This window comes from Staurois parvus, unplaced genomic scaffold, assembly GCF_062004578.1.
Source record: "Staurois parvus isolate SC_StPar_1 unplaced genomic scaffold, SC_StPar_1.0 ptg000820l, whole genome shotgun sequence".
NCBI lineage: Eukaryota > Metazoa > Chordata > Amphibia > Anura > Ranidae > Staurois > Staurois parvus.
In genome coordinates this window covers 554,518-574,447 of record NW_028318616.1, presented here as the reverse complement: position 1 = coordinate 574,447, position 19,930 = coordinate 554,518, and the positions used below count along the sequence as shown (strand labels likewise).

The 19,930-nt window shown below is 43.0% G+C and overlaps 1 protein-coding gene across 3 annotated transcripts in view; it reads left to right on the top strand.

Moving 5' to 3' along the window:
* CDON (cell adhesion associated, oncogene regulated) overlaps nt 1-19,930 on the top strand; it is a 182,210-nt gene that overhangs the window by 117,566 nt on the left and 44,714 nt on the right. For all 3 annotated transcript variants that reach the window (XM_089655125.1, XM_089655124.1, XM_089655123.1), the window contains one exon: nt 15,354-15,486. In XM_089655125.1, coding sequence (XP_089511251.1) covers nt 15,417-15,486 — 70 coding nt within the window. In that variant the 5' untranslated portion in view covers nt 15,354-15,416. The remainder of the gene's footprint in view (nt 1-15,353; nt 15,487-19,930) is intronic.

The window sequence follows — 19,930 nt, the reverse complement described above, 5'->3', positions numbered from 1 at the left end:
AATCATAAATAAAATGTTCATTTGTAATATTTTTTTTAGAATCTTTTACTGGCAATGACTGCCTGAAGCCTGGAACCCATGGACATTACCAAAGACTGGGTTTCCTCCTTTCTGATGCTTTGCCGGGGTCTAACTGCAGCTGTCTTCATTTGTTGTTTGTGGGTCATCCTGCCTTTTAGTTTTTCCTTCAGCAAGTGAAATGCATGCTCAGTTGGGTTGAGATCAGGTGATTCTTGGTCATTTTTCCTTCAAAAGCTCCTGGGTTGCTTTTGCAGTGTGTTTTGGATCATAGTCCATCTGTACTGTGAAGTGCTGTCTAATCAACTTTGCTGCATTTGGTTGAATCTGGGCTGACAATATATCTCTAAACACTGCAGAATTAATCCGGCTGCTTCTGACCTCTGCCACATCATCAAGAAACACCAATTTCCCAATGCCACTGGAAACCATGCATGCCCATGCCATCACACTGCCTCCACCATGTTTTACAGATGATGTTGTGTGCTTTTGGATCATGAGCTGTTCCAAGCCTTCTCCACACTTTTTTTTTTCTTCCCGTGATTCTGGTACAGATTAATCTTCGCTTTATCCATCCAAAGAATGCTTTTCCAGAACTGGTCTGGCTTTTTTTAGATGTTTTTTTTGGCAAAGTCCAATCTGGCTTTTCTATTCTTCAGGCTTATAAATGGTTTGCACCTTGTGGTGAACCCTCTGTATTTGCTTTCATGAAGTCTTCTTCTCTTGATTGTAGACTTTGACAATGATACGCCCACCTCCTGGAGAGTGTCCTTCACCTGTCTGGATGTTGTGAATGGGTTTTTCTTTACCATAGAGAGGATCCTGTGATCATCCACCACTGTTGTCTTCCATGGACGTCCATGCCTTTTTATGTTGCTGAGATCCTCAGTGCTTTCTTTTTGCCTCAGAATGTACCAAACTGTTGATTTTGCCACTCTTAATGTTGCTGCGATCTCTCTGATGGATTTGTTTAGTTTTTGAAGCCTTATAATAGCCTGTTTCACTTGCATGGACAGCTCCTTTGAACGCATGATGTAGGTTCACAGTAATAGATTCCAAATGCAAATACCACACTTAGAATCAACTCCAGACCTTTTACCTGCTTAATTGATGAAAATAACGAAGACGTAGCCCACACCTGGCAATGAAACCGCTTTTGAATCAATTGTCGAATTACTTTTGGTCCCTTGAAAAAGGGTAATGGCTACTCTTAAGAGCTGTAATTCCTAAACCCTTCATCCTATTTAGATGTACATACCCTCAAATTAAACCTGAGAGTGTGCACTTTCAGCCCATATCCATTATAGAACTATAGGCTGAATATATTTTGGTAAATACCTGTAAAAAACTAAAATTGTGCCTGTGTCCAAATATATATGGACCTAACTGTAACTGTAATTTCTCTTGTTAGTCCCTCAGAAACCTAATAGACTCTTCCATACATGCTAAACCGCATGGATGGGGGAATCTCACCTGCTAACTCTTTTATTCAAATAGCCACAACCCCTGTGACTGCTTGAATATCCGAAAAGTGGCTGCATTTGATTAGATGGGGTCACTGTCTGGCCAAGAATTATCCACCGTTCTTTTCATTTCCCCAGTTTGAAATTTGCTGAGCTGAGTGGTGTAGACAGTTTTTTGTCCTATTTAGTAGCTTTAGTTGTACTTCTAAATCTTTCTAAAGGAAAAATCACATCTTTCCTTATATTACATGGACCTGTTGAAGTTCCACGGAAATGTTCTCGTCTGAACATTGCTTCCTTGGCAGATGTGTGGAAGGATCTATTATTCTTGTTGGAGGCAATCCATTATAGGTGCCAGTTGTGGATGGTCTCTCCACAAGAACGAAGGGAGATGCTTCTGCATTAGCCGTGCCCAGACTGGAGGCTTGGAGGTCCTACAGCCACATAAGGGCATCTTCATGGAGTCAGGTCTGTGTAAGGCTTGGTTGCTGGGGTTCCAAATTTAAAGAATGACAGTACTAAAAGTAAAGTCTGCTTATCTGGTAATCCCCCAACCCACCCCCAGAGTTGGGCTCTAAGTAGATGTCCTTCTCTGTGTGCACCCTAAGGTCTTGCTGAGAGCCTGAGCCCTTTGGAAGCGTTCCTGCTCTGCATATAGCAGCCTCTGAACTTTGGTGCAGCAGATAGCACTGTCTGGTTACATTGAACTGCTGGCATTGTGCCGGCATGCTTTTAGTTGGAAGGAAGGAGATATTTGGCTATTTCTTGAACAGGTCTTTAACCTTGAAAGAATGGCAGTACTGCCTTATGTTTGCACCCCCAATATTGTAGGCCTCTACTACGGCCTGACTGGAATTGGCTTGCGTTGAACTGCTTTCTGGAGCCGCTGTGCGCCAGCATGCTTCCCACTGGCCAGGAAGAAAAGTTCAGCTATTTCATGAACTCCTCTGTCTGGAACGGGTCTTTTGACCTTAAAAGAATGGCAGTACCGCCTTATGTTTGCACCCCCAATGTTGTAGGCCTCTACTACAGCCTGATGGGAATTGGCTTGCGTTGAACTGCTTTCTGGAGTTCAGCATGCTTCCCACTGGCCAGGAAGAAAAGTTCAGCTATTTCATGAACTCCTCTGTCTGGAACGGGTCTTCGGCCTTTAAAGAATGGCTGTGCCACCTAATGTTTGGTCCCCAATATTGTAGGCCTCCACTATGGCCTGACTGGAATTGGCGTGAGAGAAGAATGTCATTTATTAATAAGTAATTTAAGTTGGTCACAAGACACTGTTGAATATTTTAGAGTAATGTGCAGCTGCTTGCTTTGCAATCATGGACGGAGGGTTCGAGGCCTGGGCCTTTTGCTCATATGTTGGTATTTGACAAAAAAAAAAAAATGGACACAGAGGAGTGATGAGGGCTCTGTGGGATACTTTGGAATGGACTTGGAAACACAGCCAAGAGAACAGCATGGGGAAGGGCCGGTATAAAAGCTTTTTTTCTTAATCACCAAGGAGCCCCCAGCCATAGGAATGTGTCGGTTTATCCTCTCTGTAGGAAACCTGTCAGCTCCACTACCTTCTCAAAGGTAACTCGGTGGGAGATGGGCCAGCATCAGCTCCCGCCATATAGACAAAGGCAGTACCCAGTGACAGGCATGGTGCTGAATTTAATGGGTGAGAACCAAAACGTTTGGTTGTGCTCCTCCTGTACTCTTTGCTTGATGTGACATGCAGGTTTGTGGATCATAACTGTTAACTTCATGTGAACTGCTCCAGACTTCTACTACGTAAAGTAGCCCTAGCATCAGATATTTTCTTCCATGTCAGTGCAGCACTTCCAGGTATTAATTGCTTACCACAGAGATCACAGTACTCCCTATGACAATGCCTTCATCTGCTTTTCTCTCCAGAAGAATTATACCAGGAATCGCCTATGGTCACTGTCTATTTCTTTGGCTGAGATGACACGATCACGTAAATCCTGGTGCCTGTGCAGTTCTTGGCTGTGTTCACAAATATCTGACACAGATCATCCCCTGTTGCATCCTTTCACCTTTGGACTTGTTACAAATTTGGTGTTACAGTCTGATTACTGGGAGATGGGAGACTGAGGAAATACTTCCTCCTGCCTGCAGCAGACTGATGGCATCAACTGACAGCAAGATCACTGCATTTTAAAGATATAATTTTTTTTAATATACAGTAAATCATAGTTGCTGTATGTTGTAATTCATGTAGGCTTGGAAGGTTACTAAAAGGTTCATTTTAATAAAGTAGCAACAAATATAGATAGACAGCAAAGTGACTTAGTGGTCAACATTTCTGCCTTGCGGCACTGGGGTCCCTGGTTCAGATCGCAATCTTGACACTACCTGCATAAAGTTTACATGTTCTCCCTGTGCTTGCATGGGTTTTCTTCCTGAAATTCAAAGACATGCTTGTAGGCAGGTACAGTCTGCTTTGTCCACAGTAGGGGGTGCTTGACCGAGCAGTATTGCAGCTGGAGCTCAAAAACTCTTTCTCTCTAGGTCCCTTGGTCCTCTGGAGCAGTGTTTCAGTTGGCTCCGCTGCATCCAGCTGGTCATCTTGGGTCATATAGGGCCTGCCGCCAGATTTTGGCACATTTTTTGCAAAGTGGCTAGTGTAGGGAGAGCTCATACGTCTGTCAAGGACAGCACAAGCAGTAGGGCAAGGTTGCTGAGGAGTAGGGAAAGACCAGGGCCTATGCCTAGACCTCCTCAAGCTCCCTCTTGGGTTGGACTGACCACACTGCACTCAACCGCCCTTTTGTAAGTGCTCTCTTCAGCTCGAGCTGAACACTCTTCCATTACCTGTAAGTTCCCAGTTGGGTGTTCCACCCCGCCGTGCTGTTGTATTGTTCTGCAAGTTCTTTATTACATTGTTTCCTACACTTTGGGCCTCAGTGTCATTACTGCCACAGACCATGCTGCACCTAACCCACATGCTGGTAGGTTGATTGGCTCTTCTCTAAGTTGCCCCTAGTATGTGCTGAAGATGAGTGGGGTAACTTGGATTGTAAGCTCCTTTGAGTGAATTTACAATATATATGTATAGCGCTGCGTAAATCATTGATGCTATATAAACATCTGTAATAAATCCATTAACCGCTTCCCGTCTACCCCATAGTAGAAATATTGCTACAAGACGGCACAGCTGCGCAAAATCATGTACGTATATTAGTAATTTTGCATTTCAGGGTAGGGGACGCATGCGCGCCGCCCTACCCGCACCGCCATTAGCGGCTACAGATGTCAATCACTGGGTTCCGGACGGAGATTCCCCACCGGCGATCGCCGAGTAACACAGAACTCTACTGCCAGCAGTAACATGCAGCTGTGTATTTCTCTGCAATATTTTGTTTTCATTTTTTCAAAATTCTCAGACTTTTTTATTTATATAGCGCAAAAAAAAAAAAATACACGGGCGATCAAATACCTCCACAAGAGAGCTCGATTTGTGGGGGGAAAAAAAGGACATGCACTTCATTTATGTACAGCGTTGCATGGCCGCGCAATTGTCAGTTAAAGTAACGCAGCGCCGTATCGCAAAAAATGGCCTGGTCAGGATAAAGCCTCTGGGAGGGCAAGTGGTTATATAGAAATTAGTGTTTTACTGTTTCCTCTGCCAGTATTAGCAATTCTGATCATGCCAGTCTTGTGATTTCTACTCCTCCCGCACACTACACAGCAAGCAAGATCACTACTACCTCCTGGAACTTCTCCCTGCTGATTGTGCTGCTTCACTGTCCATGGAACAAGCTGGAGGTGCAGAGGGGTGACACAGGACACCCAATTTCTTGTGTTCATCCCACAGACTGAACAAAGGAAATCTTAAGAGTGTATGGCCAGCTTATTGTATATTTATTTCAACTGTGCATTTAGCCGAGAGTCTGGCGTTGCGCTGTAAGCGTGGCATTGCAAAGAATTTGCTGTAACTTGTTGGGAGAGTTTGGTGGGGTTAATATATTAACCCACCCCGATGCCCCTTTTTAAATAGTTCTGAACACCTAGGGGGTGGGAAGGATCAGCAATTATGTGACCACTGTCACAATGCAAGTGTACAATCCAAATGCACACGTTCCTGCATTAAAAATGGCTGTGTGTATAAGTGGGTGCTGCAGCAACCGTCGGCTGGAACCGAACAGAATCAGCAAGGGAGAATGTCACCAGCACACCGAGGATCACCAATATGGGTCCAAAAGTTTTGATAAATGATTACATAATTACAGCAAGGCATTGTTTTGGAGTCTTGCAGGACCCCTTCATCAGGCATGTGTCACATGCCTGATGAAGGGGTCCTGAGAGACTCCGAAACGTTGGCTTGCTGTAACTATGCAACTTTCACTGGCCACCTGATTATATGTTTTACTTGGTTTTTTGAAATAAATTGAAGTAATATACTACACTATGAGTATCTCTCTGTGTTCTCTGTGAGGGGTCTTTTTCCCAATTTCACAGCCACAGAGTGATTTCAATCCCAGCCCTGGTTCCACTGAAGAGGAATATCCTATCCTGGGAGCTTCCTGACCGGCAGGATTTCGTTTTCCCACAAGAGGGCGTTATCGTCATCCATTTCAGCACATATCCATTTTCTGACCAGAGGGAGAGAGGGGAATCTCCAGGATTTCTTACACACATGCGTATTTTAAATGCACTTCTGGTTAGTTTGCATTCTTTCCATTGGCACTAGGAATTAATGAGCACCTTTTCAGGACTATTATTGTGTTTATTTGCATGATTTGATCATTTTACAGCGCTGCATTTTTATATGTATATGTTTTACAGAGGATTTTTATATGCGTTTATCCTGGATGTTCAGCTGCTGTTTCTTTGAGAGCTGGTGACATTCTCCTTCACTGTCACGATGCTCACGTGATCGGAAGCTGGTTCCCACTGGCTATCTACCTTATAGCTTGTCTTTGACATCTGGGTCCTTGTGTTGGGAGCCTGCAGTACATGCACTCTCAGCACATAAACATGGGCCACTCAGTGACGCCTGTGGGTGTTAAAGCCCATCTTTTTCTGCTTCACATATGTGTTGGGTGATCATAAAGGGGTTAAAGATATAATGTGCTGTTGTAGGATGCTCCTGCTTTTCCTTTCTTATAGATATTACTAGTTCTAAGTTTTTAAACTCGTACTTGGCTAATACAATGTTGGAATTGAGTCTACAGCTAACTCAAATATACCATTTCTGTGTATACCCACCGAGTTTTCTAGTCATCATTTCAACAGCAAGTAAGAAGTTGAGTCTCAGCTTTCCACATTGTGCTGCACCCACTGTCGGCGTCACGGTTTGATAGGAATCGTTCACCTGTGAGGCTGAAGGGAGGGTAGGGGGCAGCGGTGGCAAACATGCCGTTCAGCTACAGTGTACAGAGACAGGCACTCTGCCCATCTCTGTTCGCCAGTTTAGAGTTCGTCTTACCTCCAGTTTCGTTATCTACAAACAAGAGGTAATTTCTTTTGGTATTTGTTGCAGTAATAGCAACACTTTATAAAAGTGGTTCTGTTAATTACTGCCTGAATCTGTCGCACAGGTTGGTAAAGCTACCGAAACAGGCGTCAGGGATTGTTTTTAATCTGGCGCACGTCATTTTAAAGGCCCATACCACTCGCTAGGACTTTATCAAATTCCTCCGAATATTGTTTGCTGTGTTTTTGAAAGTGGAAACTGGTGGCTGTGGACGTCAGCTTGGCTCTTGCTCCATATTTACAGGTCAACCCCACAAGTGTCTCCAGTTATGTGTGGGCTTCGCAGCGTTCATATAAATATTTGTGCATGTTATTAGTAGCTCTTTATAGAAGGAAGCTTGTATTTTAGGTTGACTGACCCGAGTAGACACTGAAGATGTACACAAGTGCCCCGGCGGCGGTAATTGAGAAGGTTCCTGTGTATTATGTGGGCGCTAGGGTCTTCTTTAAATAAATATCTGTGGGAGAAGTTTGGCACAGCAGCCCTGTGTGTTGCTCTCTGGTGAAGTGCTCCGTGTTAACGGTTCCCCTGTTTATTTTGCTCTGTGCACTCAGTGGACTTCTGCTGCTCTTGAACCGAGAGAATGTAAAATAAACCCAGTGAGCTCCCAGCAGCTGCCGCTACCTCCTGCCAGCTGCTCTTCCCCATGAATGCTGGACAATAAAGACCCAGCAAGAGCTGTGAGCTGCTCTCCATGTTCCCACTAGATGGTTGAGTCATGGCTCTCCAGTGCCCTGTATGGGGCTGGGAGGGATGATGCACTTTGTAAATGGCTTAGGTTTTAAAGGGACACTTGGGGTTTGACTAACTACTAGGTATGGTATACTTTGCCTATAGGTACAACTAATCCAAGGAATGATCTGTTCAAGGACTCCCATCATCCTCTGCTCCTCTCTAGGTTCTTTTTTCAAGTAAAACTTTACTACAAGGCCAGGAGAATTGAAGGCTGGGTATACTTACCTCAGAGGTCCACCGCTGCCCATCCAGGATTCAGAAATGTATATCTAGTGTAGGACACTGCTGCCTGTTCAGGATTTGGCATTGTATATCTAGTGTACTACACTGCTGCCTGTCCAGGATTTGGCATTGTATGTCTAGTGTACTACACTGCTGCCCGTCCAGGATTTGGCATTGTATGTCTAGTGTACTACACTGCTGCCCGTCCAGGATTTGGCATTGTATATCTAGTGTACTACACTGCTGCCCGTCCAGGATTTGGCATTGTATATCTAGTGTACTACACTGCTGCCCGTCCAGGATTTGGCATTGTATGTCTAGTGTACTACACTGCTGCCCGTCCAGGATTTGGCATTGTATGTCTAGTGTACTACACTGCTGCCCGTCCAGGATTTGGCATTGTATATCTAGTGTACTACACTGCTGCCCGTCCAGGATTTGGCATTGTATATCTAGTGTACTACACTGCTGCCCGTCCAGGATTTGACATTGTATATCTAGTGTACTACACTGCTGCCCGTCCAGGATTTGGCATTGTATATCTAGTGTACTAAACTGCTGCCCGTCCAGGATTTGGCATTGTATATCTAGTGTACTACACTGCTGCCCGTCCAGGATTTGGCATTGTATATCTAGTGTACTACACTGCTGCCCGTTCAGGATTTGGCATTGTATATCTAGTGTACTACACTGCTGCCTGTCCAGGATTTGGCATTGTATGTCTAGTGTACTACACTGCTGCCCGTCCAGGATTTGGCATTGTATATCTAGTATACTACACTGCTGCCCATCCAGGATTTGGCATTGTATATCTAGTGTACTACACTGCTGCCTGTCCAGGATTTGGCATTGTATGTCTAGTGTACTACACTGCTGCCCGTCCAGGATTTGGCATTGTATGTCTAGTGTACTACACTGCTGCCCGTCCAGGATTTGGCATTGTACAGTGGGGATCGAAAGTTTGGGCACCCCAGCTAAAAATTTGTATTAATGTGCATAAAGAAGCCAAGGAAAGATGGAAAAAATCTCCAAAAGGCATCAAATTACAGATTACACATTCTTATAATATGTCAACAAAAGTTAGATTTTATTTTCATCATTTACACTTTCAAAATAACAGAAAACAAAAAAATGGCGTCTGCAAAAGTTTGGGCACCCTGCAGAATTTATAGCATGCACTGCCCCCTTTGCAAAGCTGAGACCTGCCAGTGTCATGGATTGTTCTCAATCATCTTATGGGAAGACCAGGTGATGTCAATCTCAAAGGTTTTAAATGCCCAGACTCATCTGACCTTGCCCCAACAATCAGCACCATGGGTTCTTCTAAGCAGTTGTCTAGAAAACTGAAACTGAAAATAGTTGACGCTCACAAAGCTGGAGAAGGCTATAAGAAGATAGCAAAGCATTTTCAGATGTCAATATCCTCGGTTCGGAATGTAATTAAGAAATGGCAGTCATCAGGAACAGTGGAAGTTAAAGCAACATCTGGAAGACCAAGAAAAATATCAGACAGAACAGCTCGCAGGATTGTGAGAAAAACAATTCAAAACCCACGTTTGACTGCACAATCCCTCCAGAAAGATCTGGCAGACACTGGAGTTGTGGTACACTATTCCACTATAAAGAGATATTTGTACAAATATGGTCTTCATGGAAGAGTCATCAGAAGAAAACCTCTTCTACGTCCTCACCACAAAAATCATCGTTTGAACTTTGCAAATGAACATATAGACAAGCCTGATGCATTTTGGAAACAAGTTCTGTGGACCGATGAGGTTAAAATTGAACTTTTTGGCCGGAATGAGCAAAGGTACGTTTGGAGAAGAAGGGGCACGGAATTTAATGAAAAGAACCTCTGTCCAACTGTTAAGCATGGGGTTGGATCAATCATGCTTTGGGGTTGTGTTGCAGCCAGTGGCACAGGGAACATCTCACGAGTAGAAGGAAAAATGGATTCAATAAAATGTCAGCAAATTTTGGATGGTAACTTGATGCCATCTGTGAAAAAGCTGAAGTTAAAGAGAGGATGGCTTCTACAAATGGATAATGATCCTAAACACACCTCGAAATCCATGGGGGATTACATCAAGAGGCGTGAACTGAAGATTTTGCCATGGCCTTCACAATCTTCTGACCTCAACATAATTGAAAAGCTATGGATAGACCTTAAAAGAGCAGTGCGAGACAGACAGCCCAGAAATCTCAAAGAACTGGAAGACTTTTGTAAGGAAGAATGGGCAAAGATACCTCAAACAAGAATTGAAAGACTCTTGGCTGGCTACAAAAAGCGTTTACAAGCTGTGATACTTGCCAAAGGGCGCAGTACAAGATATTAACTCTGCAGGGTGCCCAAACTTTTGCAGACGCCATTTTTTTGTTTTCTGTTATTTTGAAAGTGTAAATGATGGAAATAAAATCTAACTTTTGTTGACATATTATAAGAATGTCTAATCTGTAATTTGATGCCTTTTGGAGATTTTTCCATCTTTCCTTGGCTTCTTTATGCACATTAATACAAATTTTTAGCTGGGGTGCCCAAACTTTCGATCCCCACTGTATATCTAGTGTACTACACTGCTGCCCGTCCAGGATTTGGCATTGTATATCTAGTGTACTACACTGCTGCCCGTCCAGGATTTGACATTGTATATCTAGTGTACTACACTGCTGCCCGTCCAGGATTTGGCATTGTATATCTAGTGTACTACACTGCTGCCCGTCCAGGATTTGGCATTGTATATCTAGTGTACTACACTGCTGCCTGTCCAGGATTTGGCATTGTATGTCTAGTGTACTACACTGCTGCCCGTCCAGGATTTGGCATTGTATATCTAGTGTACTACACTGCTGCCTGTCCAGGATTTGGCATTGTATGTCTAGTGTACTACACTGCTGCCCGTCCAGGATTTGGCATTGTATGTCTAGTGTACTACACTGCTGCCCGTCCAGGATTTGGCATTGTATATCTAGTGTACTACACTGCTGCCCGTCCAGGATTTGGCATTGTATATCTAGTGTACTACACTGCTGCCCGTCCAGGATTTGACATTGTATATCTAGTGTACTACACTGCTGCCCGTCCAGGATTTGGCATTGTATATCTAGTGTACTACACTGCTGCCCGTCCAGGATTTGGCATTGTATATCTAGTGTACTACACTGCTGCCCGTTCAGGATTTGGCATTGTATATCTAGTGTACTACACTGCTGCCTGTCCAGGATTTGGCATTGTATATCTAGTGTACTACACTGCTGCCTGTCCAGGATTTGGCATTGTATATCTAGTGTACTACACTGCTGCCTGTCCAGGATTTGGCATTGTATATCTAGTGTACTACACTGCTGCCCGTCCAGGATTTGGCATTGTATATCTAGTATACTACACTGCTGCCTGTTCAGGATTCTGTACTGTATATGTAGTGTACTACACTGCTGCCTGCCCAGGATTTGGCATTGTATATCTAGTGTACTACACTGCTGCCCGTCCAGGATTTGGCATTGTATATCTAGTGTACTACACTGCTGCCTGTCCAGGATTTGGCATTGTATATCTAGTGTACTACACTGCTGCCTGTCCAGGATTTGGCATTGTATATCTAGTGTACTCTATTGCTGCCCGTCCAGGATTTGGCATTGTATATCTAGTGTACTACACTGCTGCCTGTTCAGGATTTGGCATTGTATATCTAGTGTACTACACTGCTGCCTGTCCAGGATTTGGCATTGTATATCTAGTGTACTACACTGCTGCCCGCCCAGGATTTGGCATTGTATATCTAGTGTACTACACTGCTGCCTGTCCAGGATTCTGTACTGTATATCTAGTGTACTACACCCCTGCCTATGATTCCGTAATGTATATCTAGTGTACTACACCCCTGCCTATGATTCCGTAATGTATATCTAGTTCACTACATTGTACTTTACTGTCCGGCATTCAGTAATGTGTATCCTGTTGTCTGCCCGAGTCATTCATTTGTATCTAGTGTACTATGCTGTTGCTTTTCCATGATTCAACCTAGGTTCATGCGATGCAGCAAACCCTGCGATCTGTGTGCGTTTCCCACACCACATTTCAATTGCAGTGCCATTGCGATCTGCAGTGGGTGTTATTACAATCTTAATGACACCCAGGGCCAGATTTCCCAATAGGCATGTGCCTACAGGCACCCTTCCTAAAGGGGCACCCGTCTGAAGGATTGCTGCTCCTTTCTTTCCCGGAGCTCATTTGATGGGGCCCTGCTGACAACTCCCTTGGCCTGCCGTCAGGAGGCACCTTGTCTGCTGGGGTTCCTGTGACATATTTTCAAGGTCCCTCTGTCTGTCCGGGTGGCTCCTCCCATTGGCTGTGCCTGCTGATAACAGAGATGCTTACAATGTAGTGAGAGAGTCCCTGCCTCCGATGTGGAGACAGGAGGATTTGGGATCAGCACTCTCTATGCAGTCAGGGAGCAGGCAGCCGGCCACAGGACACAAAATTTCAAAGAAGTAGCCAGTCCCCATCCAGCTCAACCCCACTCCGGACGTCATGGCGGTCAAAGGGACCCCCACTGGTAGAGTAAGTGTTGGGGGGGTGGCCTTATAGGGGGAGATCCCCGATCTCTGTCCTTCTCAGGAATTGCAACCCGCCATTCTTCATAGTTGGAATGGGGGGGGGGGGTGACACTTGATGCATGGGCTCCTCAGGTGTCACCTTGTCTTCCTCAATCAGAGATGCTGCCAGTGACAAAGTCCCCACCACCATGGACATCCCTGTTCATCCCTATGGGGTGACATCTCCCCGCCTGCAGGATTAATACCCATTGACATCCCTATGCAATACAATATACAATACATCCCTATCCCAATACTCATTGGGGTGACATCTTCCCCCCTCTCCCCCATATTAATACAGAAATGGGGGGGGGGAGTGATTTCCAGTGACAGATCACCTAGATGCAAGGAGAACTGTGGTCACCAGAGCTCCCCCCACACAGTGCAAGGAACCTCTGCTGGCCCTGATGTAAAGGGGAATGCTGCGCTGACTGTGATTTAAGGGTGGGGGGGGGGGAATTTGGTGACCAGAGACCACCTTACATCAAATTTCCCCTATTTACATCATGGTCCGTAGGGTCCTCCTTACATCATAGTTCCCTTTTACATCAGGGTCCGCAGTGTTCCCCTTTACATCAGAGTCTGCAGCATTCCCCTTTTACAAATATAAAAATATTTATTTAAAAATATTTATCAAGAAAAAAAAAAGTTGGCCTTACTGTCTTTTTTTGGGGGGGGGAGTAGGGGTGCTTCAGAATTCTCTGCCTATAGGCTCCTAAATTATAAATCAGCCCTGACGACACCCCGAACTTAAGTTGCAAATGAAGTGTGTTTTGCCTGCACCAGCTTACATGGTACAAAATGACCAAGCGATCTGGTTGCAGTGCAGTTCTAAAATTGCTGCATGCATGAGTTCAGCACGATGTGGTGCACTGTGAACCAACCTGTTCAAAATGAATGTCTCAAACCACACCGCACTGTATTTGCATGTGAATTGCACAGGGATGCGGTGCGGTTCATGTATGGCTCAGTGTGAACTGCGGCTCCGTAATGTTACATCCAGTATACTCACTCCATTCTTACCAGAATGTACAAATGTATATCTATACTGCCATCTACAGATGATTCGGTAATGTACACTGCTCACAAAAATTAAAGGAACACTTTTTGAAAACACATCAGATCTCAATGAGGAAAAAATCTCCTGCTGGATCTCTATACTGATGTGGACGGGGTAATGTGTTAGGAATGTAAGGATGCCCCATCGTTTGATTTTCCGGTTGTCTTTGATGGAAATGGAAATGATCAGCCTACAGAGGACTAAATTCAAAGTGGAAAAAAATGATACAGCAGGCTAGTTCATTTTGCTGATATTTCATTGCAGCAACTCAAAATGGTCCTCAGTAGTTTGTATGGCCCCCATGTGCTTGTATACATGCCTGACAACGTTGGGGCATGCTCAGGGGCGGACTGACAACTCATGGGGCCCCCGGCAATAGGGGATCATGGGGCCCCTGTGTCCTTGCCCAAACTCAAAAAAGCCTATGAAAAAGGTACCAGGGGCATCTCATGGGGCCCCCTACTGACCCCGGGCCCTCGGGCAGTACCCGAGTTTCCAAATGGTCAGTCCACCCCTGGGCATGCTCTTAATGAGACGACGGATGGTGTCCTGGGGTATTTCCTGGGAAACACGGCAAACCTTCTGGCAATGGCATGTATTGATGTGCCATCCTGGAAGAGTTAGACTGCCTGTGCAACATCTGTAGGGTCCAGGTATTGCCTCATGCTACCAGTATTGACACTGACTCTAGCCAAATGCAAAACTAGTGAAAAACAGTGAGAAAAGATGAGTAGGGAAAAAAATGTCAGTGGCCTCCACCTGTAAAACCATTCTTGTTTTTGGGGTCGTCTCATTGTTGCCCGTTTAGTGCACCTGTTAATTTCATTAACACCAAAGCAGCTGGAACTGATTGACAACCCCCTCTGCTACTTAACTGACCGGATCAATATCCCAGGAGTTTAATTGACTTGATGCTAGACTCTGATTAAAAAGTATAAAAAGAAATAAAAAACAAGCGCTAGATGTCAATAAAAAGAACAAAGAAGAAAAGAAGGCTAGCGACTGGCATAGGAAGTAAACCTCTGGAACTTCAATTAATAAACAGACAATAATATGCAGCGCTAATTGCCAAAATAAAAATCAAATATACATAATTATGAATTAAGGACAACAAAACGTGAAGTTCATGCAGGATAAACGTGACTTCTGTGATGTATCAACAGATGATATCACGTTTGTTGTCCTTAATTCATAATTATGTATTATATTTGATTTTTATTTTGGCAATTAGCGCTGCATATTATTATTGTCTGATTAAAAAGTGTTCCTTTCATTTTTATAAGCAATGTATATCTGATCTAATACATAGCATCTACCTGTTCAGTGATTTGTGTCTAGTGTGTCATACTGATTACTGCTGATGATACAGCATTGTTTATCCTGTGTACTACATTCCTTTGTGTACTTTATTCCGTTATACATTATGGCATGCTTTCTGTATATGATAGTCAGAAAACCACCAGCATTCTTGTTGTGATTCAGTGAGACTTTTGGGGTTATACAGTGCCTATTGTACATTATTTGCTCATACATTCTGTAATAAAGGATGCAGAGAATCCTAATTTTTTTCAGAGCGCTGAATCATCATTTTATAAGAAAAGATTTTGGCTAATCTTTTTTATAAAATGGTGTCCTCTCTGAAACGACTTATTGCATTACATATTAGTTCATACTCCAAACAAATTTGCACCGACACCGCAACATGTGAGAGCCAGGGTGTTAACATATTTGGCAGTGAAATGTAAGCTCATGTTTTTGGTATTTCTTTTTTCAGACTGTGTCGGCTTCCTCCTCTTCTCCCGGACGTTTGCACTGTTCGTTGGTGTGACACAGCGCTATGCATCCTGGGCCGTGGCTTCCACTACTTTGTTTCTGGCTTCTTTTGCTGTGCATGCATGGAGATGCAGGTATGGAATTCGATGATTTTGTTTATATTGTGCTTGAAGAGGTAAAAATTGAATTTTTCTTTGTAGAAGCGGCTTTCCATTTATAGTTTAGTGTTGGTGATTACATATCTTACCAAGATTTGTATTTCTATCCATATGCTGTACCCTTTTGTCATTTTTCTTTAATAGTCTTACATAGTTAGTCCGGCTGAAAAAAGACCATCCAGTTCAACCATTTAAAAAAAGTTATAATCCAGTTGATCCAGAGGAAGGCAAAAAAAAAACCCAGCAAAGCATGATCCAATTTGCTCCTGCAGGGTAAAAATTCCTTTCTGATCCTCTGAGAGGCAATCGGATATTCCTTGGATCAACTTTACCTATAAATGTTAGTAACCAGTTATATTCACCCTGAAAACCCATCTCTTCAGGGAAGCCTACCCCACCCTCACTTAACAGCCGATCTCCTCCACTCCTGCTACCACTCCATCCCCCACAGCCACTTCCTCCTGTATCACTATCCCCTCCCTCCTAGATTGTAAGCTCGAAAGAGCAGGGCCCTCGAACCCCTCGTGTACTGTTTTGTTACTGTATTATCTCATGTTCTGTCCCCCACTATAATGTACAGCGCTGAGCAAACCTTTTGGCGCTATATAAATACTGTATAATAATAATATAATAATAATAATATTCTGTATATCTAAGAAAGGCCTTTTTTAAAGCAATCCACTGAGCTGGCCAGAACCAACTCCTGAGGGAGTCTATTCCACATTTTTCACAGCTCTTACTGTGAAGAAACCTTTCCGTGTTTGGAGATTAAATTTCTTTTCCTCCAGACGTAAAAAGTGCCCCCTTGTCCTCTGTGATAACCTCAGGGTGAATAACTCTACACCGAGTTCACTATATGAACCACTGATGTATTTATACATGGAGATCATATCCCCCCTTATGTATTATACATGGAGAACATATCCCCCCTTATGTATTATACATGGAGATCATATCCCCCCTTATGTATTATACATGGAGATCATATCCCCCCTTATGTATTATACATGGAGATCATATCCCCCCTTATGTATTATATATGGATATCATATCCCCCCTTATGTATTATACATGGAGATCATATCCCCCTTATGTATTATACATGGTGATCATATCCCCCTTATGTATTATACATGGAGATCATATCCCCCTTATGTATTGTACATGGAGATCATATCCCCCCTTATGTATTATACATGGAGATCATATCCCCCCTTATGTATTTATACATGGAGATCATATCCCCCCTTATGTATTTATACATGGAGATCATATACCCCCTTAATCTCCTCTCATTCCATGAGTACACCTTACTTCTAATATTTCTGCCTCTCATTCAGCTAACCTCAGAAATTCCCAACAGTTATTTTTTAAAATTGTTGTTCAGTATTCCTTTCCGTATACTCATTCCATCAGGAAACCTCACACCTAATTTCACTCTTCAATCATTCCTCTCAACCATATAATCTCTGCGTTATTCCAGCAAATATCTTACTTCTTATATCACTCTTCAGTCAAGCCCCTCACCTATATAATATCCATCTATTGGAATTATTCCAACAAATGCCCCACTACTTAGATCACTCTTCAATAATGCTCCTTAACCATATAATCTCCATGTTCACAACATTGCAGCAAATACCCTACTTCTTTGATCACTCTTCAGTTGTTCCCCTCACCCATATAATCTCCATCTTCACATCATTCCAGCAAATACTTCTTATATCACTCATCACTTACACCCTTCACCCAAATAATCTCCATTTTTTGGTATCTTTCCAACAGATTCCCTACTTTTTTTTTATGTCACTCTTCAATCATCTTCACCCTTCTAATTAACTCTTCACATCATTCCAGCAAATACCCTACATCGTTCCATTTGTGTTTATTAGTGTTTTAAACAGTACAAATGCAAAACCTTGTGAAATCAGTAAAAATAGGCATCAGCATATACAGTGGCCTAGAATGACCTGCATTATTGCTTACAAAAACACTAGGATGTTAGTCTCAGGTCTAACGAGGTGGTCCGTGTTAGGTAGGAGATCCAGGGATCCCAGATCTTATCGAATCTGGCCATCCTGTCCTGCAGAATGGCATAGAGGCGCTCGTTGATCAGTGATATCTTTTTGATCTTTTAAAGAATAAATTATCTTGGATAATGGAGATATAAAGGACCTGGCGATTGTTATTCTGGCTGCAATAAAGAGGAAGGTTATTAGGTGTTGGGAGTGTTTTGGGGCTCCCTTTAGCAGGTTGTCCAGGGAGAGCCTGTCTCGGGGACTTTGGTAGAATTATCCCTGTAAGGGAGTTGATAAAGGAGTAGGTACAAATCCAGAACCTACAAACCTTATGGCACGCCCACCAGACATGATAGGCTGTCCCTTCTTGGCCGCAACCTCAGAAATATTTAGGTTTGGTTCCAGGTACCCATTCGGCAATTTTCGCAGGGACCATATACCATCTCATTGGTACTTTATATTTGTCCCCAATTAGAGAAGTGCTTGATTTTGCAGCTCCTTGAGCCAGTCTATGCCATTCTGCAGAGTCTAGGGTCTCCCCCATATTCTGTTTCCATTTCTCCATATAGGGGAGTTTATCATTCATGGAGATCAGGATGCTGTAAATCGTGGAGATGTGCCCTAAGTAGTCATTGATGTGTTTGCATAGGTATTCCATCGGGTTGTTGTGGATATGTCAGAGAGCTTTTTCAGTGAAGAAATAAAGTGGGCTTTTTGGGTGTATATATAATATTCTGTAGGTGGCCAAGCATATTTTCTTTATGATGTTGCAGGGACAAGACCCCTCTGTGATCATAGAAGTCGGCGATGCATAAGAGCCCTTTGTTTGTCCACCATGCAAACTCCAGAGAGGCGAGGCCTGGGGTGAATGCAGGGTTAGCTAGCAACAGAGCAAGGGAAATACCCTACATCTTAAATCACCCACCACTTCTACCCTTCACCATCCCAATAATATCCATCTTTTTTTTTTTTTTTTTTTTAAATAAAATAAGTACATAGAAGATGGGGAGGGAAAGTGGGCCATAACATTTCACAAAACAGGTAAACAAGAGAAACCTTCCCATAAGAATTGTTCATTACAGCAGATCAGGAATAGGAACAGTTCATATAATGAAAAGTTTCTAAAGCGAGCAAAATCCTCTCTTGTATTAAGAGGTATAGACTCCAGAGAGAGAGAGATATAATTTCCCCCAGTACAAATCATTCGTAACACCTCATCTGGAATATGCAGTTCAGTTTTGGCCACCAATTCACAAAAAGAACATTGGGGAACTGGAGAAAGTACAGAGAAGGGCAACCAAATTTGATAAGAGGCATGGAGGAGCTCCACTATGAGGAAAGATTAGAGGAACTGAATGTATTCTCTCTTGAGAAGAGGAGATTAAAGGGGGATATGATCTCTATGTATAATACATAAGGGGGGATATGATCTCCATGTATAATACATAAGGGGGGATATGATCTCCATGTATAATACATAAGAGGGATATGATCTCCATGTATATTACATAAGGGGGGATATGATCTCCATGTATAATACATAAGGGGGGATATGATCTCCATGTATAATACATAAGGGGGGATATGATCTCCATGTATAATACATAAGGGGGGGATATGATCTCCATGTATAATACATAAGGGGGGGATATGATCACCATGTATAATACATAAGGGGGGATATGATCTCCATGTATAATACATAAGGGGGATATGATCTCCATGTATAATACATAAGGGGGGATATGATCTCCATGTATAATACATAAGGGGGGGATATGATCTCCATGTATAATACATAAGGGGGATATGATCTCCATGTATAATACATAAGGGGGGATATGATCTCCATGTATAATACATAAGGGGGGGATATGATCTCCATGTATAATACATAAGGGGGGGATATGATCACCATGTATAATACATAAGGGGGGATATGATCTCCATGTATAATACATAAGGGGGGGATATGATCCCCATGTATAATACATAAGGGAGGATATGATCTCCATGTATAATACATAAGGGGGGATATGATCTCCATGTATAATACATAAGGGGGGATATGATCTCCATGTATAATACCTAAGGGGGGATATGATCACCATGTATAATACATAAGGGAGGTTATGATCTCCATGTATAATACATAAGGGGGGATATGATCTCCATGTATAATACATAAGGGGGATATGATCTCCATGTATAATACATAAGGGGGATATGATCTCCATGTATAATACATAAGGGGGGATATGATCTCCATGTATAATACATAAGGGGGGATATGATCTCCATGTATAATACATAAGGGGGGATATGATCTCCATGTATAATACATAAGGGGGGATATGATCTCCATGTATAATACCTAAGGGGGGATATGATCACTGCGTATA